This window comes from Nerophis ophidion, linkage group LG20 (assembly GCF_033978795.1).
Source record: "Nerophis ophidion isolate RoL-2023_Sa linkage group LG20, RoL_Noph_v1.0, whole genome shotgun sequence".
Classification (NCBI taxonomy): Eukaryota; Metazoa; Chordata; class Actinopteri; order Syngnathiformes; family Syngnathidae; genus Nerophis; species Nerophis ophidion.
The window spans coordinates 22,444,165-22,467,925 of record NC_084630.1 but is presented as its reverse complement, the minus strand read 5'-3'; the positions used below and the strand labels follow the sequence as shown (position 1 = coordinate 22,467,925).

General features: G+C 40.3%; 2 protein-coding genes across 3 annotated transcripts in view; one reads left to right on the top strand and one right to left on the bottom strand.

The window, feature by feature from the left end:
- Positions 1–23,761, top strand: part of ctnna2 (catenin (cadherin-associated protein), alpha 2) — an 820,127-nt gene that overhangs the window by 417,686 nt on the left and 378,680 nt on the right. The gene's annotated exons all lie outside the window — the stretch shown is intronic.
- Positions 2,028–5,554, bottom strand: lrrtm1 (leucine rich repeat transmembrane neuronal 1). Its single transcript, XM_061880700.1, has one exon. It carries the CDS (start codon positions 4,561–4,563, stop codon positions 2,986–2,988), a length of 1,578 nt encoding a protein of 525 aa, XP_061736684.1. The 5' UTR covers positions 4,564–5,554; the 3' UTR covers positions 2,028–2,985.

Here is a 23,761-nt window from a genome sequence, read left to right as displayed (position 1 = left end):
GCATAACCCTAATTAGATAAAGGTGAATACATCCAAATTTCTGAAAACCTGTTCTTTTTCTTGCTGAATAAGACTTGTAAACATGATCTTAATTTTGTATCACAGAGTCAATGATTTATGGCCAAACAGTTGCTTAAACCTCTGGTGTCTCTACCAAGACCTTTTTCCTGATGACCAACCCATTTTTCTACCAATCTTGCTCAAAGTTGACACATTTACGCTTGCCAGTCCTCTAAAAGTGTGTACCAAATTTCGCGTGGATTTGACTAAACGACCTAAAGTTACATTTCAAATTAGTTTCACGTATGGTGGCAAATGTTGGTGTTTTAATAACAATGTCATCGTATAATACCACAGGGCACACATCAGGGTGCATGTTTTGTAAAAAGAATCACCCTTTTGTGTGTAGCAGTTAAGGAGTTACCTTAGCCTTACATGGATGTCTCAATTTGGAAAGTTCATTTGGCCATTTTACCCAATTTCTTTTTTTCATTTATTATGCATAACCCTAACTAGAAAAAGGTGAATATGTCAAAGTTTCTGAAAACCTTTTCTTTTTTTTTGCTGAATAAGACTTGTAAAAATAATCTTAATATTGTATCACAGAGTCAATAATATATAGCCAAACAGTTGCTTAAACCTGTGGTGTCTCTACCAAGAACTTTTTCTTCATGACCAACCCATTTTTCCACCAATTTTGCTCACAGTTGACACATTTCTGCTTGCAAGTCCCGTAAAAGTGTGATTCATAGGAGCGACCTTTGGTGTTTTAATAACAATGTCATCGTATAATAGCACAGGGCACACATCAGGGTGCATGTTTTGTAAAAATAATCACCATTTTGTGTGTAGCATTTAAGGAGTACATGGATGTCTCAATTTGGAAGGTTCATTTGGCCATTTTCCCCATTTCATATACATAACCCTAATTAGAAAAAGATGACTACCTCCAAATTTCTGAAAATATGTTCTTTTTTTTTGGCTGAATAAAACTTGTAAAAATAATCTTAATTTTGTATCACAGTCAATGATTTATGGCCAAACAGTTGCTTAAACCTGTGGTGTCTCTACCAAGACCTTTTTCTTAATTACTGACCCATTTTTCCACCAATCTTGCTCAAAGTTTACACATTTACACTTGCTAGTCTCCTTAAAGTGTGTACCAATTTTTGTGCAGATTGGACTAAACGACCTCAAGTTACAGTGGGTGTTGTAGAGCGCTTTCATCAATGTAAGACATTTCAAATCAGTTTGATTTATGGGGGCAAACTTTGGTGTTTTGATAACAATGTCATCATATAATAGCACACGGCACACATCAGGGTGCATGTTTTGTAAAAAATAATCACCCTTTTGTGTGTAGCAGTTAAGGAGTTACCTTAGCCTTACATGGATGTCTCAATTTGGAAGGTTCAGATGGCCATTTTACCCCAATACCAGTTTTTTTTTTTAGTTTCCTGTGCATAACCCTAATTAGAAAAAGGTGAATACGTCCAAATTATTTGCTGAATAAGACATAATATAAATTTCTTATTAAATTAACAAAAAAAGCAGTGATTTATTTCCCTTTTACAAAGTCATAGATTTTCCTCCACTGAGTCGAGCGGCAACATGTGGAGTGCAAGAGGCAGACGCCTGAATGTGAAGCCACGCACACTAGAGAGCAGTCTGTTCCCTCTTTCTGCAGTGGTTGTGATCCGCCGTCTCCATCTCACAGCCCCCGCTTACTGCCACAAAACACAGCAGCCTATGTCAAAGGATGGAAGAAACGAGGTCCGTACGAATGAACTCCAAATATAAATACATACATATATACGTATACACCTCCAACGTCCTGGTGTGCAACACACATTTTGATTGTTTGTGCAAATCTCCCTTGAAGCCGGAGGATTACTCCATTTCAGTGATTCAAATCTGCATTTTGATTACACGTCTGGTGTGGGTTGTTGTTGCTCTGCGTGCTGGATTCCGTGAAAGCCCCCCCCCCCTTCCTTATCCCTCACAAAAACCATTGAGAAGCAACAGGAGACTTTATATTTTTCTTTACTTTGATGGTACACAGATATAATAATATGAAAGTGTGCTAACTGATCAAAATGTGCGATTGAAAGCAGGGGGAGGAACAACACTAGCAGTGAACCAACACAGTGAATCATAAAGCAACACAATGTGAGATAAAAGAGAAATCGAGACAGTGGCTCTATTACACTTGGGATGAGTTGCAAAATGTGCCTTTCATTTTCTGCTTGTATCTTCTTTTTTTTTTGTGTTGTTGGTTTAAAGGACTGCTGAGGTATTGCACTCGAGTCAGCCAACACATTTCATTTCTGAGCAGCCTCTCTCGCACACGCACGATGTCAATGTGAACAGCATGTATTTCAACATTTTGCTTCTTTCTTTTTTTTTTTGAGTTTACAAAAGAAATAGATTATTTTGTATCGGTTGAATCCACACTTGCACTTCTTTTAAACATTTTTACTCATACTCGTATCTTTACATTTGGAATCCAACTTAAATATTTTATATATATGTATATATATATATATATATATATATATATATATATATATATATATATATATATATATATGTTAGATCCTTGTCAAATATTGTTTACCATATTACAAATGTTTTTGTTTTTTTCTGTCCACAGTTTTAATTACATGTCCCGCAGCCGAAAGACACATTAAAGCTCAAATATCCATGAATCAGGGGGGAAAAAAAATGTGCAGCTTGTAATGTATTCCTCTCAGTGACGGTTGGGTGCGTCGAGCCGTCCGCCAGTCAAGAGCCCGTACCGCCTGGTGCTGTAGCTTCGAGTGGGCAAAGATACAGCAGGAAATCCACAGCAAAATGGTCAACTCCGTGAAGCAAACTTCCATATCACAGTGATATGCTGCGTAAGATGTGACCAAAATATACATTTAATCCTGCGTGCACTCGCCGGCGTATCCAAAAAAGAACAGATTTACCACCAGGCCCGGGTCACACCTCACATTCCCGAGAAGCTTGCTGCTGGCAAGTACATGAGCCGTATTCATTGATGATCACCAGAGCTCCCTCGATATTGTTAGGCTTATAGTCAACGTAGTACTCCGGGGTAGAAATTGTAGCCATCTGCTGCATGCTCTGCTTCTGCTTCTGTTTGCGGCGCTGACTGCTGAAACACTGCCTCAGCTGCCTTATTCCGGCTGGAAAGCACTTCCACGATACGTACAGCATGAGCACGATGATGAGGAAGGAGAAGATGAGGGCCATGGTGCCCGTCACCACCTTGTGGATCTGCATGGTGCTCTCCAGGTCGCCGTGGCCCACCGTGACCGTGAAGGAACCGGTGACCACCTCGCCGCCCTCGCCCTCGTAAGGGTTGGGGGTGAAGGGGCCGAGCAACACGGAGCCGCCACGAGCCAGATCCCGTGTGGAGGCATACACGCCCGCCGAGGTAGCTTCCAGAGGGGGATCTTCGCACAGCTGGAAAGCGTAGACGGCGTCCAAGACGTCCTCGCCTTGTGCTGTGTCCGGGCTCGAACACAAGAGCGAATTGTCCCGTTGCCCTCGAAAGGCACTCAACCACGAGGCCAAGGCACACACGTTGCGGCTGCACTCCCAGTCGTTCCCTCCGAGGGTGATGCTGGTCAGGGAGGACCACGAGTCCAAGATGCGCTGGTCCATAGAAGTCAAGCGATTAGAGTCCAGCATCAATATCTTGAGGTTGGGCGCGCTCTCAAAAACATGTGGCTCGACGTACTCGATTTCATTGGCCGATAGGTCGATCTTCTCCAAGAAGTGCCACGTCCATTCCAGGGTGTTGACGACGATAGTCGCGCGGTTGTTGTGCATATACAGGGTACGTAAAGAGATCAGTCGGGGGAAGTGGGCGAGGTTGACTTTGACTAGCTCGTTGTGCTCAAGATGCAACTCTGACAACTTGAAGAGGCCGGCGAACGAGTTCCGTGCCAGACTCTGCAGTTGGTTGTATCCCAAGTCGAGAAACTGCATGCTCCGACAGTCTTGGAAAATCCTCACTGGCACGAATTTGAGAGCGTTGTAGCGCAAATGCAGATTGGTGAGTTTTCTAAGGCCATGGAACAAGTCAGGCTCCAGGGCCTGCAGCCTGTTGTACGAGAGGTCCAGGATGCGCAGGTTGGGTAGGGGCCTGAGGGTGCCGTTTGGCAGACTCTCAATCCGATTGCTGCTGAGGTCCAATTCCTTGACCCGCCTCAGCCGCTCGAATGCAGCCTCCTCCACCATGTCAATGTTGTTTTGATCCAGGTAGAGCCAGGTGAGCTGTGACAGGCCGGCCAGTTGGCCGTCACGTAACTCGGTCAGGTTGTTCTCCCTCATGGACAGTCCCAAGGCGCTGCTCAAGTTCTGGGGGATGTCTGTGAGGTTCAGCCCCTCACAGTACAGCAGCTTGCTGTCGCAGCGGCACAGCCTGGGACAAACCCCCTCCGCCCAGGGGACCATCCTCAGAAAAATGCCCAATGAACACAGTATCAACCCCGGGGGCTTCTTCACCGGCCACTTTAAGTACAGTCCAATTAAAAGGAAATCCATCAGCATGAATATCCAGGGATGCCACTGAGCAAATGTCCATTCACTCTGGATATTGTCTCCCCCGCTTCTCACATCATACGTAGCGCATCACGCCTTATTTCTGACTCAGTATTTCGTCTTTTTCATTTGGTCGACTAATAAAATCCTGACGGAGGAAGTCTCTTATGATTCCGATCAAACGGTGGGAGGAGACGTAAAAAAAAAAATGTCCTCACGGATCGATCTTATCTGAGAAGATTCCTACTCACCCCCCTATCCGAAAGCTGACATTCAGCGAATGGCTTTGTGCCCCGCGACACTAATTATGTGCGGGGTCTAAAAAAGGACCCCACTGTGGCACAAATTCACCGCCACCCCCTCCCGTCTCTCCTTTCAGTGGACACCAGATCCTTGGCAGGCGTACAATGTCTTAGTTCTCCTCAAGTCAAAGAGGCGGAATCCAAGTGGGGAGACGCTGGAAAGCGCAAGTTCCTGCGGTCAGCATGCATGAGCTCGGTCTCTTCAGCTCCTCCGCAGTCCTCTGCTGCAACGATGGGGAGAGGAGAACATTTTTTTTTTTTTCCAGGTATCTATTTTTTTTTCTTCCTCCCCCCCTTTCTCCTCCCCTTCTTGCTTAAGTTTCAGCGGAGCTGCCAGCGTATATCATCGCCCATCTCTGCAAGCAAGCACTAACTTGTGGGCTTCAGATCCCTTGAATCGTGATTTCAGTGGCTGACAAAAGGATTAGAAAAAGTCAAGCCTCTGGACAATATTCCCCGTCATGTCGGCGGCTCATCTCCGTTTCGAAAAAAAAGAAGAAGCCCTCTCGCATCCGCAGTGGCTCCCTCTCTCCCGCCTGGCCGGCCGGCTCTCCCGGGCGATGTGTCGGTCGACTGGACGCGGGCGCTGAAGGTTAGTGCTGGTGAAGACGGAGGCGTGCGGTCCCCGGCAGCGGAGGCTGCACAAACGCCGAGCGTTCACTGAGTGTCGTAAGCCGCTCACAATTCCGAGGCTTCTCTCTCTCCCCGGCTTGATCGCTCACTCACTCGCTCTTCCTCCCCTCCTCCCCTCCTTCTCTCTCTCCCCACCCCAGGCCTGGGACATTTGCATATCCACAATGGCCCGGGCTTAAACTGAGTGCGTTAATGAAACGTTCACTCAATAATACATTTGGCCAAATAATGTCCGACCCCCCCCTCCTCCTTCTCCTTCTTCCACCTGACGGTGAGAGAGCGGCTTTATGACTTGGGACTTGCAAAGTAACCTTGGTCCAGGCAATGGAGCGCTAACCTTTTATGAGTTTCAGCCGAGACCAATCTCCGGTATTGATCAGAAGTACAGTCAATGCAAGCCTTACAGCGCCGGCCACTGCATCAAAGACGGCCGCAGCCTTGTATTCCGTTGTCATGGTCAATTATGTCCACAGCCTCCTCTCTGAATACAGATGTAAATACTTGCCAGATAGTATTAGTTGGAAGCCAGATGCTTGTTCTCGGGGAAAAAACAAAAAAAACCCTCCACTCTGATCTTGTTTGTGATTCAGCGGGAGCACGTCCTCGGCTTGTCATCGTCGGCCGATCAATTAGGCGCTGATCAATGACCGGGCCCGGAAATGACTGCCATGACTTCATTTTCTTCACCCACTTGACCTTTCAGTTAATTCCACTGAATTTGGCTCTTCGTTCATGGGAAGAGTCACAGTTGAGCAAAATGGAAAAAAAAGCTACTGTGCGTCCTTTTGAAGGTTCCAGGGTGAGATTACAGGAACAAAATGATAATAAATACATTGGTTCATGAATATCAAGTGTCTCAAAGGGCTGCACAAGCCACAACGGCATCCTCGGTTCGGATCCCACGTCAGGGCAAGGAAAAACTCAACCCAGTGGGATAACAATGAGAAACCTTGGAGAGGACCGCGGATGTGGGTGACCCCCTCCCCTCTAGAGGAGACGTCGAGTGGGTCTAACATAATATTGTGAAAGTCCAGTCCTTAGTGGATCTAAAATAATAGTGAGAGTCCAGTCTATAGTGGATTTAACATGTTAGTGAGAGTCCAGTCCATAGTGGATCTAACATAATAGTGTGAGAGTCCAGTCCATAGTGGATTTAACATAATAGTGGGAGTCCAGTCCATAGTGGATCAAACATAATAGTGGGAGTCCAATCCATAGTGGATCTAACATAATAATGAGAGACCAGTCCATAGTGGATCTAACATAATAGTGTGAGAGTCCAGTCCATAGTGGATCTAACATAATAGTGTGAGAGTCCAGTCCACATTGGATCTAACATAATAGTGTGAGAGTCCAGTCCATATTGGATCTAACATAATAGTGTGAGAGTCGAGTCCATAGTGGATCTAGCGTAATAGTATGAGTCCAGTCCATAGTGGATCTAACATAATAGTGAGAGTCCAGTCCACAGTGGATCTAACATAATAGTGTGAGAGTCCAGTCCATTGTGGATCTAACATAATAGTGAGAGTCCAGTCCATAGTAGATCTAACATAATAGTGAGAGTTCAGTCCATAGTGGATCTAACATAATAGTGTGAGAGTCCAGTCCATAGTGGATCTAACATAATAGTGTGAGAGTCCAGTCCATAGTGGATCAAACATAATAGTGTGAGAGTCCAGTCCATAGTGGATCTAACATAATAGTGAGAGTACAGTCCATAGTGGATCTAACATAATAGTGTGAGAGTCCAGTCCATAGTGGATCTAACATAATAGTGAGAGTCCAGTCCATAGTGGATCTAACATAATAGTGAAAGTCCAGTCCGTAGTGGATCTAGCATAATAGTGAGAGAGTCCAGTCCATAGTGGATCCAACATAATAGCGAGAGTCCAGTCCATAGTGGATCTAACATAATAGTAAGAGTCCAGTCCATCGTCGATCTAATATAATATTGTGAAAGTCCAGTCCATAGTGGATTTAACATAATATTGTGAGAGTCCAGTCCCTAGTAGATCTAACATATTATAGTGAGAGTCCAGTCCATAGTGGATCTAACATAATAGTGTAAGAGTCTAGTCCATAGTGGATCTAACATAATAGTGAGAGTCCAGTCCATAGTGGATCTAACATAATAGTGACAGTCCAGTCCATAGTGGATCTAACATAATAGTGTGAGAGTCCAGTCCATAGTGGATCTAACATAATAGTGTGAGAGTCCAGTCCATAGTGGATCTAACATAATAGTGTGAGAGTCCAGTCCATAGTGGATCAAACATAATAGTGTGAGAGTCCAGTCCATAGTGGATCTAACATAATAGTGAGAGTACAGTCCATAGTGGATCTAACATAATAGTGTGAGAGTCCAGTCCATAGTGGATCTAACATAATAGTGAGAGTCCAGTCCATAGTGGATCTAACATAATAGTGAAAGTCCAGTCCGTAGTGGATCTAGCATAATAGTGAGAGAGTCCAGTCCATAGTGGATCCAACATAATAGCGAGAGTCCAGTCCATAGTGGATCTAACATAATAGTAAGAGTCCAGTCCATCGTGGATCTAATATAATATTGTGAAAGTCCAGTCCATAGTGGATTTAACATAATATTGTGAGAGTCCAGTCCCTAGTAGATCTAACATATTATAGTGAGAGTCCAGTCCATAGTGGATCTAACATAATAGTGTAAGAGTCCAGTCCATAGTGGATCTAACATAATAGTGTGAGAGTCCAGTCCATAGTGGATCTAACATAATAGTGTGAGAGTCCAGTCCATAGTGGATCAAACATAATGGTGAGATTCCAGTCCATAGTGGATCTAACATAATAGTGTGAGAGTCCAGTCCATAGTGGATCTAACATAATAGTGAGAGTACAGTCCATAGTGGATCGAACATAATAGTGTGAGAGTCCAGTCCATAGTGGATTTAACATAATATTGTGAGAGTCCAGTCCCTAGTAGATCTAACATATTATAGTGAGAGTCCAGTCCATAGTGGATCTAACATAATAGTGTAAGAGTCCAGTCCATAGTGGATCTAACATAATAGTGTGAGAGTCCAGTCCATAGTGGATCTAACATAATAGTGTGAGAGTCCAGTCCATAGTGGATCAAACATAATGGTGAGATTCCAGTCCATAGTGGATCTAACATAATAGTGTGAGAGTCCAGTCCATAGTGGATCTAACATAATAGTGAGAGTACAGTCCATAGTGGATCGAACATAATAGTGTGAGAGTCCAGTCCATAGTGGATCTAACATAATAGTGAGAGTCCAGTCCATAGTGGATCCAACATAATAGTGATAGTCCAGTCCATAGTGGATCTAACATAATAGTGTGAGAGTCCAGTCCATAGTGGATCTAATATAATAGTGAGAGTCCAGTCCATAGTGGATCTAATATAATAGTGAGAGTCCAGTCCATAGTGGATCTAACATAATACTGTAAGCGTTTTGAAAACACATGACAGATGTATGCGTTGTCCTGTTTTATCTCACATTCTATATTGTGTTTTGGAAAAAAGGTTGTCATAAACGTTACTTCATTCATTAAAACAATTATACAAAATAAAACATTTTTGTATGCATATGTAAATGTAATTATTAACATTCACTTTCTTCTTCCCTTCATGGATCCAAACTTCACCGCTGCTGCTAGTTTTTCAATGTTTTTACTGTAATATTTTCAGAATGTGTTTGTTCTATTTTTGAGGCGACAGTCTGAAGTTGTCATTATTTTCTAGTTTTAATGCCATGATTTTGATAGTCCGGCCCACGTGTGCTCACATTTCCATCCTTGTTAAAATGATTTTGACACCCCTGATGTAGATGATCTATATCTGCTGTACTTACTTTAGAGAAGAGAAGTTAAGTTAAAGTCAAAGTAGCAATGATAGTCACACACACACTAGGTGTGGCCAAATTTTTCTCTGCATTTCACCCATCACCCTTGATCACCCCTGAGAGGTGAGGGGAGCAGTAAGCAGCAGCGGTGGTCGCGCCCAGGAATCATTTTTGGTGATTTAACCCCCAATTCCAAATCTTGATGCTGAGCGCCAAGCAGGGAGGTAATGGGTCTTATTTTTATAGTCTTTGGTATGACTCGGCCGGGGTTTGAACTCACAACCTACCCATCTGTGGGATACTTCTCTTGTTGCCTTATTTGTATTAGACTTTATTAAATGTATCGGCATTATTATTATTATTATTATTAAACAAAACCAGATAATTTTTTTAAGTAATACAAAAATAATAATTAGAGAAGCTAATCTAATTTATGGAGGAATGTAGGTAATTATATTACTGGCATCCAAAGTTATTAAAAAAGTATAAATTTTGAGGATTGTTTTGAATTGGATTGTGTGGTGCCCGAAGATTCACAAATAATATATATATATATATATATATATATATATATATATATATATATATATATATATATATATATATATATATATATGTATATATATATAGTCTATTATATAGCATTATAAATCAAGCCTCTCACCTGGATAGTAGAAGGTTGTGGACATAAACCGAGAAGTTGGTCAACTTTGACATCCAACTTAGAACTGGAGATAGTGAGAAAGACATAAAAATATGCTTTATTACAAATGTGTTTCTACATTTTTTTTAATCTGTGCTAGGATTATTATTCATTCTTTGTCTAAAGTGGTCATCTCCTCTGTTTTATCCTAGTGAGAGCAGACATTGTGCAGTAAATTAAGGTTTTATTTTGTTACAATTTCTTCTTCCAGCACTTATTAATACTGCTTAATGATGCTTAGTGTATCACTAAAGCTGGAACTGTTTAGCACACAGCTTCTAAAACTTGTAGATCATCCTCCTTATACTCAGGCTCAAAAATATAAGGTTCTGGATCATATTGTGTCCCAAAGTTAGTTTTTGTTGTTTCCTCAAGAAGTCTGCCATGATTATTTGTGTTGTTGTTGTTGTTGTAGGGAAACGCAAACGTTGTGATGCATCTGTGAAGTTAATACGCCAATCTATGCTTAAAATGTGCAAACTGTGTACATAATGCATTTTACTACATTACATATATGTAAAAGGTTGAGGTCGAGGGAAATTCCCGGAGCTGAATAGAGTGAAATAGAGCACCCAATTGGCTCCATTGTTAGCTGACTGTTGCTCGTGTTTATTTACTCACTTTTAAACATCAAAAACAAGTGTTCTTTGATTGGGAATGATTGGCCAAATAAAATGAAGTCCAGTTTCTTTTCCAAGTCACATATTACAGTATGCCCTTGAATGCCCGCTTTTTGAAGGTTTTTCATGAAATAAATGCAATAACGACTTGTTACATGACCCCCGCTTTGTTGCAAGTTGTGTGGATTCTGTGTAACATGTTTTTGTGTGCTCACGGGGGTCCAGTGTTTATCCCCCAGTGTTTATCCTTTTCACAGCGTTCCTGTTCTATCTCCCTCAACAATGTTTGAACAATCTTGAACAGAATTGTGCTGAAAACCTGCATTTTTAACCTGAAGTATCCATCTATTATTTCAATGACTTACTGTATTTCCTTGAATTGCCGCTGGGGCGCTAATTAATTTAAAACCTCTTCTCACTCCGGCGTTTACCAAAGGCATGCGGTAAAGGCAAGCATGCGCTAATTGTTTTAAAACCTATTCTCACTTTGGCGCTTACCAATGGCATGCGGTGCATTTAGGCCTGTGCTTAAAAATTTGAGTGTGATGTAAGGATACCATCATGAAAAGCACATTTAATAAAAACAACTTTATTATGGTCTTACCTTTACTTATAAATGAAGTCCATGCGCAGCTCCTTCCGATCAAAAGCATCGATAACTTGTTTATAGAAGTCTTCCTTATCTTTCTTCAGTTTTAAAAGTCTCTCTGTCTCAATGGAGATCTTCCCTTATTTCTTCCTGCTTCGAGTGAAAGTCCAGTTTAGAAAACTGTTTTATTTTAGATGTATAATCCTCCATGTTAAAAGTGCAAGCGAGAGGAACAAATAAACGATCGCTGCTTGTTGTCACTTCTTCTGCAGCCGATTTGTTGCAATAAGGAACACTAGCGCCCTCTGCCACCAGGAGGCGGGAGTCATTTAATGACTCATATTTGACACACGCAGCTACGGTATATTAATAAAACATAGCTGCTTACTGTTCTTTTTAGCATATTCAATAGCTTGGACCTTAAATCCTACTGAATAGCTCTTAATCTTCTTCCCTTTATGCGATTTCAAATGATTGAAATCAACCTCCTCCATTTTGAATATGATGACAGGTGAAGTGTCACTCGGGACGTGACGAGTTTGACCCGGCGGAAATTCTGGGCATATGCTAATTATTTTGCGAAACAAGTTTGACCCAGCCGAAATTCTAGACATGCGCTAATAAAAATAATATTCTGCGAAACGAGTTTGACCCGGCATTAATTCTAGGCAGACGCATACATATACCCGGCGGCAATTCAAGGAAATACGGTATTTGAGTAAAAAAAATAAAATTGTAACTATCACTAATTACTTTTCTTAAGTAATTTTCCCAACATAATCGAGAAGATTTCTCACCGGTATCCTGTTTTGCCAATGGCACACATCTACTTTGTATGAATATGGCAAAGAAAGCAAGGTTTAAAAAGGCTTCAAAGCAAAACGTGTCATTTGTCTCCGTCAGACACCCAGCCGGAATCCTTTATGTGAACGCCCATTGAGCATAAAGCAAAAATCATTGGCGCGAATCCCATCAGTCCAAAGAGTTGGTGGTTGCAGGCGGCGGGCTGATTCATTTGAGCATCCGCATAAACAAACAACAATCCAAAAAATCAGCATCTATGATTACGAGGCCATTATTCAAATCATTTATTGAATCAGTTTGAGTGTGTGAGCCGGAGCAAACAAGGCAGAGGATGACTAATTGGCCCATCCAGTTCAGAGATAACGTTGATGGGCTGCTGGGAAGGGATAGTGGTGCAGATAGTTAGATTCCAGAGTGGCTGCAAGTAATATTGTTGAGGAAGCGGGAAGATATGTTTTCTCTCCACGCAAGGGACCGCAACCTTGAAAAGATTGAACTTTCTTTCAGCGGACAGTCGTCATTATATTGAAGTTTATGTTTGTCTTTTATTACCTACAGCACATAATAGATGGGCACTGGAATATTGCATATTTTACCAATACTTAACCAATTGGTTTTCGTCCTGGTCGTGGAACGGTAGACCAGTTCTATACTCTCGGCAGGGTCCATGAGAGTTTGCCCAACCAGTCTACATGTGCTTTGTGGACTTGGAGAAGGCATTGGACCGTGTACCCCGGGAAGTCTTGTGGGGAGTGCTCAGAGAGTATGAGGTATCGGACTGTCTGATTGTGGTGGTCCTGCTCCCTGTATGATCAGTGTCAAACCTTGGTCCGCATTGCCCTCGTTTCCAGTGAGGGTTGGACTCCGCCAAGCCTGCCCTTTTTTTTACCAACTCTGTTCATAACTTTTATGGACATAATTTCTAGGCGCAATCAAGGCGTTGAGGGGATCTGGTTTGGTGGCTGCAGGATTAGGTCTCTGCTTTCTGCATTATGATGTGGTCCTGATGGCTTCATCTGGCCAGGATCTTCAGCTCTCACTGGAGCGGTTCTTAGCCGAGTGTGAAGCGACTGGGATGGGAATCAGCACCTCCGAGTCCGGGTCCATGGTACTCGCCCGGGAAAGGGTGGAGTGCCATCCCCAGGTTAGGGAGGAGATCTTGCCCCAAGTGGAGGAGTTCAAGTACCTCAGAGTCTTGTTCACGAGTGAGGGAAGAGTGGATGGTGAGATCGACAGGCGGATCAGTGCGGCGTCTTCAGTAATGCGGACGCTATATCGATCCATGGTGGTGAAGAAGGAACTGAGCCGGAAGGCAAAGCTCTCAATTTACCGGTTGATCTATGTTCCCATCCTCACCTATGGTCATGAGCTTTGGGTTTTGACCGAAAAGACAAGATCACGGGTACAAGCGGCCCAAATGAGTTTCCTCCGCCGGGTGGTGGGTCTCTCCCTTAGAGATAGGGTGAGAAGCTCTGCCATCCAGGAGGAACTCAAAGTAAAGCCGCTGCTCCTCCACATGGAGAGGAGCCAGATGAGGTGGTTCGGGCATCTGGTCAGGATGCCATCCCAACGCCTCCTAGGGAGGTGTTTAGGGCACGTCCGACTGGTAGGAGGCCACAGGGAAGACCCAGGACACGTTGGGAAGACCATGTCTCCCGGCTGGCCTGGGAACACCTCGGGATCCCCCGTGCGGATCTGGACCAAATGGCTGGGGAGAGGGAAGTCCGGGCGACCCGACCTCGGATAAGCGGAATAAAATGGATGGATGGATGGATACCACGGTACTGGTTCTGTTTATTTGACAATATGGATCATAACCAATCGCTCTGTCTTTATGTAAAAACTTACTATTGAACATCACGCAAGCTTTCTTTGTTGGCATGGATAATTGCAACATTACCCAGAGGCAGTCAATACGGACGTCACATCATCTGCAAGCCAGGCATCGAAATTTGGTCTTGCGTCAAACAGTACCGCCAACGGAATTCAAACGTTTTGAATTATGTGCTTATCTACACTTGACGTGTCCATCATCACATTGCAATATAGTGCTGGGTGATAAAACAATATCAATATTTATTTCAACAGAAACGTAATCAATATCAGCACACATGTGTTGGATAAAACAGTTGATATATATTAGGGCTGGGCAACGATTAAAAATTTTAATCAAAGTTAATCGCACTATTTCTCCGATTAATCGCGATTAACTGCATTGTATACGCAAAGCCCAATAATGAATTCAAAAGTAGTGTGTAGTGCACCTTTATTGGAATATTCTCCCACATGAACAAAAGCGCCAAAACATTTGTTGTGCAAACACAATTTAAATCAGTCCTTGTTAAACAGTAGCAGTTAAATAGCATATTTTATGAAAAACAACTCAAAAAATGTAAATACAAACATTTAAGCTTATTGCCACTGCCAGAGTATTTAAGTTATCTTGTTTGTTATGGAAAATAAATATAATCTACATACAAATCTCTGAGCCACAATCATAACATCTGAACAGGCAATTTCTGAGGTAACAGCAGAAACATTTTTTTTTATCAGGGATCTTATGTTTAAAAAAACTATATTAAAGGTAGTTCGCTGTTTTAGGGAATTTTTGATCAAATTATCCGTAGTAGCAATATTAATAATGTTGTGTTTATTCTGCGTAGTGCACTTAAAATAATTATGACCATATCTAGGAATTGATATGATGGGAATATTCCGATTGTTTGCTTGGTGCTTTGATAAACTGAACGCATCATATACATGGTACTATATTGTGATATTATGAGCCAGGGAAAAAAAGAACTACCCTACCCAGCATGCAACAGGAGTGACGAGCATGCGCGGTAGGTTGTGTCGCCATGACGGCATCTTGTATGTTGTGATATGCACGCTCTGAAAGCAAGCGTTAAGAACTCAGCCAACACGCCTCGTCTGCATTATTGATAAATAGACAAACAACACATATACTCCGCTGCTTCACAGGCCGCAGGATGTAGCCGGCAAAGTATTCCCATGCTAGCTAGCCGGTCTAGCAAGCACGCGTCATTCAGTCCAAAACGGCCCGATCTATCCACATTCAGAATTGTCTGGCGGTCGTAAGTGATCCCGGCGTGACCACGCTGTAAGCCAGCCATGAAATTTGCAGAATTGTCCGGTATTTTTGCCAAATGTTCCATCTTTACCAAGAGCTCCTCGACACCGAAGCCCATCCGGGCAACGCCATCTTGTTAATAAAAAATGTTAACAAAATAAAAGCATGTAAACAACATACGCAAATGTGCGATGAAATAATTGTCGGCGTTAATAGATTGATGAGTTAACTCGTAATTAACGCATTAATTTGCCCACCCCTAATATATATATATATATATATATATATATATATATATATATATATTTATATATATATATATATAAATATATATATATATATATATATATATATATATATATATATATATATATATATATATATAATTTTTTATTTTCCTGAAGGAATCAATAAAGTACTATCTATCTATCTATCTGTCTGCCTGTCTGTCTGTCTATTTACATACATACATTTGTTAGGTCAGGAAAAAAAACATCTTCAGGGGATTTTATTGAAGCATCTGGTTGTTACATATGTATATATATATATATATATATATATATACATATATATATATATATATATATATATATATACATATCCATCTATATATATATATATAGATGGATATGTATATATATATATATATATATATATATATATATGTATATATATATATATATATATATATATATATATATATATATATATATATATATATATATATGTATATATATATATATATATATATATATATATATATATATATATATATATATATATATATATATATATATATATATATATATATACACAGTATATATATCCATCTATCCATTTTCTACCGCTTGTCCCTTTTGGGGTCGCCGAAGCCTATCTCAGCTTCATTCGCGCGGCAGGCAGGGTACACCCTGGACAAGTTGCCACCTCATCGCAGTATATACACATATATATATATATATATATATATATATATATATATATATATATATATATATATATATATATATATATATATATATATATATATATATTTATTTATATTTATTTATATATATATATATATATATATATATATATATATATATATATATATATGTATATATATATTTATACGTATATATAGATAGATATATATTTATATTTATTTATATATATATATATATATATATATATATATATGTATATATATATAGAATATATCTATATGTATATATAGGTAAATATATATATATAGAATATATATATGTATATATAGATAAATATATATCTATAATTGTAGCTGAGATAGGCGCCAGCGCCCCCCGCCACCCCAAAAGGGAATAAGCGGTAGAAAATGGATGGATGGATATATATATATATATATATATATATATATATATATATATATATATGTATATATATATATATATATATATATATATATATATATACATATATGATTTATTTATTATTTTGTTGATTTATTTTTTTGTTCATCAGAAGAAACAGGAAGTGGCGAGACGGCAACAACAAAAACAACAGAACATCATCAGCAAATAGGATATGTACAATTATGATATGTAAAATGATCGCAACGAAGAAGTTAGTGAAGTAGATAGTGATGGAATGACAATGAACATTATTGCACTACAAATGGAGCAGTAAAATTACCGATAGAAATACCATTATTGCAAATGAATAATAAAACAAATTTTCTCCTTTGTCAACAATACAATTGTTTCAAATGCAACAATACAAACATTTTATGAGTACTTGAATAAAAAAAAAAGAAAGCAGATAAATGGATGGGAAGAAAGAGGAGCAGACTGAATTAACCTTGTAGATTGTTATGGTAAAAGGAGTGTGCCATGTTTCACTCAGTTTATACCAAGGGAACAACAATGATACATGGTTGATGCAACGTGATTATGTGCTTGTTTATGTTTGTTTCTACACTTTCTGAAGTTGTTTTATAAAGCAGACCGTCGTCAGACCGAGGCGCTTATAATCTGTTTTACCACAGCCGTTCAGCACACCTGGCACTAAACCTGCAGAAAGTAGTTCTTCTCAGGTTTATCCTGTTTTTACATTTCCACACTGGACTTTTTTCTCACAGTTTTTTAAGCCTTTCTTACGTATTCATTATTTTAGTTGTAGGGAGTATTGTCGAGTGTTCAATGTGATTTTAGAACGTTGTTTGCATTGTGTGTTTTATATTTCCCCAGGGAATAATAATGAGAGTGGCCTAGTGGTTAGAGTCAGTGTTGTTTTCGTCAACGATGACGATGACGAAATCATTTCGTTGACGCCACTTTTTTTCATTACGATAACGAGACGTTGACAAGATAAACATGTCTCTCTGATGACGAAAACACGACGAGACGTGTGTGAGTTTTTGTTGACGAGACGAGAACGGACGAAAATGTTAGTGGGTAATCTTTCAGACGTTTAAAATGCATGACATTTCTGTTTATTGTGTGTGTCATTTAAAACCTAAAAAATATCTGCTGCTGCAATCTATCCTTGTTTGGTCACGCCCACCAACTGGCGTGCAGCACACATCACAACATGCTCAACACGGGCAATGGACCGTGAAGGCGGCGGCAGTTTCGTCGCAGGGGCTCGGTGGTCGCAAACGTAGAGACAACATATGGGTGTATTTTAAATATAACCCAGCAGATAATAAAACAGAGTGTATTGTGAAGGAAGTCGGTGACAAATGTGGCCACAAAATATGCAGAAAAAATACCACCAACCTCAAGCGGCACCTTAAGGCTCGCCACAAGGATATTTTTTCGAAGATAAGTTACAAATGCTGTTAACATAATCGATAAATGTCATAGTAAGCTAATACATTAGTACGTTTTCCACATACTCCTGCCGCAAATGGGCTGCTAACTTCAGGCTAAAGTTAGCTTTTGTTATGCTGACGTCAATTCATTATGTGTGTGTTACTTTAGCAGCATGTTTACATTCAGTGACGGTGTGGTTATCTCTTTCAATCAATCAATCAATGTTTATTTATATAGCCCCAAATCACAAATGTCTCAAAGGACTGCACAAATCATTACGACTACGACATCCTCGGAAGAACCCACAAAAGGGCAAGGAAAACTCACACCCAATAGGCAGGGAGAATTCCCCCCCCCCTCTAGGGGACCGAAAGCAATGGAAGTCAAGCGGGTCTAACATGATACTGTGAAAGTTCAATCCATAGTGGCTCCAACACAGCCGCGAGAGTTCAGTTCAAAGCGGATCCAAGACAGCAGCCAGAGTCCCGTCCACAGGAAACCATCCCAAGCGGAGGCGGATCAGCAGCGTAGAGATGTCCCCAACCAATACACAGGCGAGCGGTCCTTCCTGGGTCTCGACTCTGGACAGCCAGTACTTCATCCATGGTCATCGGACCGGACCCCCTCCACAAGGGAGGGGGGGACATAGGAGAAAAAAGAAAAGAAAAGAAGCGGCAGATCAACTTGTCTAAAAAGGAGGTCTATTTACTCTTTGTGAGTACTTCTGTCAGCACCTAACTTGATAAGTTAAACAGATCCAGTTACTGTTATACATAGAGTCTGCTAGCTTTATTAGTATAGATACAGATATGTGATTGTGATATTAAGTTTGTTCTTGTTATGAGACAGGCCCTCCTCTAATTCATATTAAACACTGTTGTTGTTGTTTTTATTTATTGAATTTACTAGTGTTTACAGTATTTACTGTAAACACTAGTAAATTCAATGAATAACTTAATATCACAATCACATATTTTTATCTGTACTAATAAAGCTATGTCGTTCCAAAAACTTAAGAACATGTTTGTTTCATACTTTCAAGTATGTACAGCAGGAGTCGGGAACCTTTTTGGCTGAGAGAGCCAAAATGCCAAATTTTTTAAAATATATTTCCGTAAGAGCCATATAATATTTTTTTTAACACTGAACACAACTAAACACGTGCATTTTTAAGTAAGACCAACATTTCTAGAGTATAATAGGTCTCTCATTCTTTGTAATAACATTGTTATTCTGAAGCTAACTGTGGAGGGGGTGTGGCCTGCGGGCCTGCAGCGACAGGTGCGTAGAGTTCCCACCTGGGCCTTGTCATCTAATCACCTGTCGCTCTGTTATAAGCAGCAGCCAGGAGGACAGACTGGGTTGGGGCTGGAAATACAATTGCTGGAAAGCAACTGAGAGACTTATTGAAAAATAAAACAATATTGTCACCCTGAAACAGGCTCTCATGTCTGAAGAACCCCCAGGAGGGCAGGCCCCACACTAACCAATAATAAATAAATAACTTCTTACCATTAACGCAACTTCTTGAACAGGTGCGGTAGAAAACGGATGGATGGATTAAGAATGCGTGAGAATGTTTTATATTTTGAACATTATTTTTAACACTGTGATTACAGGTGGAATTATTCATTACTTATCGTGTTAAGCAACGTCAGCTCAGATTCATCAGAGAGCCAGATGCAGTCATCAAAAGAGCCACATCTGGCTCTAGAGCCATAGGTTCCTTACCCCTGATGTACAGTATAACTCTCTGGTATAACTTACAACCTACCTCACTGTACCTCAGGAATTAATTGATTATTTTTATTACATGGTTTGCACAAATTAAAGATGGAGTGGGGTTGCATGATATCTGTTGTAATTGCACTGGCAGACAGGTCCAAGTTGAACATATGTGTTCCTCATCCATCACTCATATTTTGGGCATGTTTATGTTCATTGTACTTTAACACATTCTGAGAAATAAATCCACATTTGCTGACGTAGAATGTTTTAGTTTTTTGGCTTTTTTGGAGTGATGAACTTTGATTCCCCTGTTACCACTTTATGTGTGTAATACACAATCCTTGGATCAGAAATGTGCTGTTGGGTGGAAACCTTATATGTCTAAAACCATTCTTTTATTGTTATTATTTGTGAAAATAGCAGATCTGCAAGCTTACAATGGGTTGAACTTATAGATCTGCTGCTATTTTCACAACTTATGTGTGACACTGCCCAACAGCAATCTCTAATACCTACTGACCTAAATTAATTTGTTAAAAGACTATACTTATATACCTATACTTTTAATTCTTTTTTTTGGACTAAAACTAAAACCTTTTTTGACTTTTCATCGACTAAAACTAGACTAAAACCTTTTGAGTTTACGTCGACTAAAACTGGACTAAAACTATCACATATAAAAGTGACTAAAATGTGACTAAAACTAATAAGCATTTTAGTCCAAAAGACTAAGACTAAATGTAAGATGGTTGTCAAAAACAACATTGGTTAGAGTGTCCGCCCTGAGATGGGTAGGTCGTGAGTTCAAACCCCGGCCGAGTCATACCAAAGACTAAAAAAATGGGAGCCATTACTTCCCTGCTTAGCACTCAGCATTAAGGGTTGGAATTGGGGGTTAAATCACCAGAAATTATTCCCGGGCGCAGCACCGTTGCTGCTCACTGCTCCCCTCACTTCCCAGGGGGTGATCAAGGGTGATGGGTCAAATGTAGAGAATAATTTTGCCACATCTAGAATGTGTGTGACAATCATTGGTACTTTAGCTTTAATTTAATTAAAGAGAGGAAGGTCCTTTTTTTAATAAAAGAAAAGGTTTACATTTAATGTCCCTTTATTTTTAATGTATCATAAAAAAATCATAATCATCAATATAGATTGATATAAAAACGTCATATTGTAATATAATTTTAAGCCATATTGCCCAACCCTATTACAAATGGCTTTTTTTTTTTTATGTCCATAACGTTCCTACAAATGAAGGACTCACAGGTTACTATTTCTGTCCTTTGCTGGGGGTTCTACTATTGGGATATCAACGATGCATTGTCTGCATTGAAAAAAAACAGATAACACTTTATTTTAATGACAAAGATCACAAAGCGTGCAGCCAGTAAAAAAACAACAAAAAAAAAGAAGCTCCCTCTGACTTGGACAGGTGCATGAATAGTGAGCCTCAGACAGATTTAACGGGCTTTAAGCTGGCTTGGAGCTGTGTCCAAAACAAAGGTGTCCCCCCGGAGACAGAAGGGCCAGACAGCGATTTAGTACCGCTGCAATCTTGATGTCAGACATGCTTTTAAACCGAAACAAAGTCAGAGTTCAGCGCCCGTCTGTATTTCACCGTGGAAAGTTGCATGCGTCTCTTGGACTTTGTGGACTAGAAGAGCTTAAAGCCACAGAAATAAAATCCACCAAGCCTTTTTTTCCAACCTTGCCGTCCAAACAGTGTCATGTACCTGTTAGCCTCTCTTGTAGGAATGATGAGGAGCACTTTTTTATTCTCTGATGTAAAAAGGCTGAAACTCTGGCTTCCATAAGGAGGGCTCCTGGTGTCAGCCAGGTCTTGGGGTTACAGAGGGGGTGCAGGTGGATGAATAGTGGAGGTCAATGTTTCATGTCTAGCAAGCTTAAAACCCTTCGTCTTCAAAGTCTTCAACGTCCGTGTGACTAAACAAGAACACGCATCATTTCATTGAGTCCCCTTCAAATTTTAAATAATAGTCTCCCCCGTACTTCCGTATTGGTGTGGAGATACTCTAATTGTTTCAAACTGCACTATTGGGACCTCGGTCAAGTCTTTTTATTGCTCAAATACTTCCAGTAACCATTTTTTATTGCAATATATCTGTCAAGCGTTGATAAATGGTGCTTCACGTCGGAGCTTGTTGTGATCTTGAGGATGCAGATGAAGGAGGTAGTAGCGTCAGGTAAAAAAAAAAAGGTTACTTATTGATAAAGGAACAAAAAGCAAGAGCAACAAGAAGTTCTCTGCCCGGAGAGACTATGAAAAAAAACTGCTGAAACCAAGTAAAACACTCACGGGAAATGTGGAGCAGACGGCGTCCACAAAGTAGTGTGTGTTAGGCTTAGCATCAAAAAGGCTCCTGAGAAGTCCAGTGAACAGATAACAACATCATCGTCCGTGTGACTAAACAATAACACGCATCATTTAATTGAGTCCCCTTCAAATTGAAATAATAGTCTCCCCTGTACTTCCGTAATGGTGTGGAGATACTCGAATTGTTTCAAACTGCACTATTGGGACCTCAGGCTAGTCTTTTTATTGGTTAAATACATCCAGTAACCATTTTTTATTGCAATATATCTGTCAATCGTTAAAAAACGGTGCTTCACGCTGGAGCTTGTTGTGATCTTGAGGATGCAGATGAAGGAGGTAGTAGCGTCAGGTGAAAAAAAAAAAGGTTACTTACTGATAAAGGAACAAAAAGCGAGAGCAACAAGAAGTGCTCTGCCCGGAGAGACTATGAAACAAAACTGCTGAAACCAAGTAAAACACTCACGGGAAATGTGGAGCAGACGGCGTCCACAAAGTAGTGCGTGTTAGGCTTAGTATCAAAAAGGCTCCTGAGTAGTCCAGAGAACAGATAATAACATCAACGTCCGTGTGACTAAACAAAAACACACATCATTTCATTGAGTCTCCTTCAAATTGAAATAATAGTCTCCCCCGTACTTCCGTACAAGTGTGGAGATACTCTACTTGTTTCAAACTGCACTACTGGGACCTCGGTCAAGTCCTTTTTTGGTCAAATACATCCAGTAACCATTTTTTTATTGCAATATATCTGTCAAGCGTTGATGAACGGTGCGTCACGTCGGAGCTTGTTGTGATCTTGAGGATGCAGATGAAGGAGGTAGTAGCGTCAGGTAAAAAAAAAAAAAGGGTACTTATTGATAAAGAAACAAAAAGCGACAGCAACAAGAAGTGCTCTACCCGGAGAGACTATGAAATAAAACTACTGAACCCCAGTAAAATACTCGCGGAAAATGTGGAGCAGACGGCGTCCACAAAGTAGTACGCGTTAGGCTTTGCATCAAAAAGGCTCCTGAGAAGTCCAGTGAACAGATAACAACATCAACATCCGTGTGACTAAACAAGAACACGCAGCATTTCATTGAGTCCCCTTCAAATTGAAATAATAGTCTCCCCCGTAACCATTTTTTATTGCAATATATCCGTCAAGCGTTGCTAAACGGTGCTTCACGCCGGAGCTTGTTGTGTGAGGATGCAGATGAAGGAAGTAGTAGCGTCAGGTAAAAAAAAAAGGGTACTTATTGATAAATGAACAAAAAGCAAGAGCAACAAGAAGTGCTCTGTCCGGAGAGACTATGAAAAAAAACTGCTGAAACCAAGTAAAACACTTACGGAAAATGTGGAGCAGACGGCGTCCACAAAGTAGTGCGTGTTAGGCTTAGCATCAAAAAGGCTCCTGAGTAGTCCAGTGAACAGATAACAACATCATCGTCCGTGTGACTAAACAAGAACACGCATCATTTCATTGAGTCCGCTTCAAATTGAAATAATAGTCTTCCCCGTACTTCTGTAATGGTGTGGAGATACTCTAATTGTTTCAAACTGCACTATTGGGACCTCGGTCAAGTCCTTCTTTTGGTCAAATACATCCAGTAACCATTTTTTATTGTAATATATCTGTCAAACGTTGCTAAACGGTGCTTCACGTCGGAGCTTGTTGTGATCTTGAGGATGCAGATGAAGGAGGTTAGTAGCGTCAGGTAAAAACAAAAAGGTACTAATTGATAAAGAAACAAAAAGCAAGAGCAACAAGAAGTGCTCTGCCCGGAGAGACTATGAAAAAAAA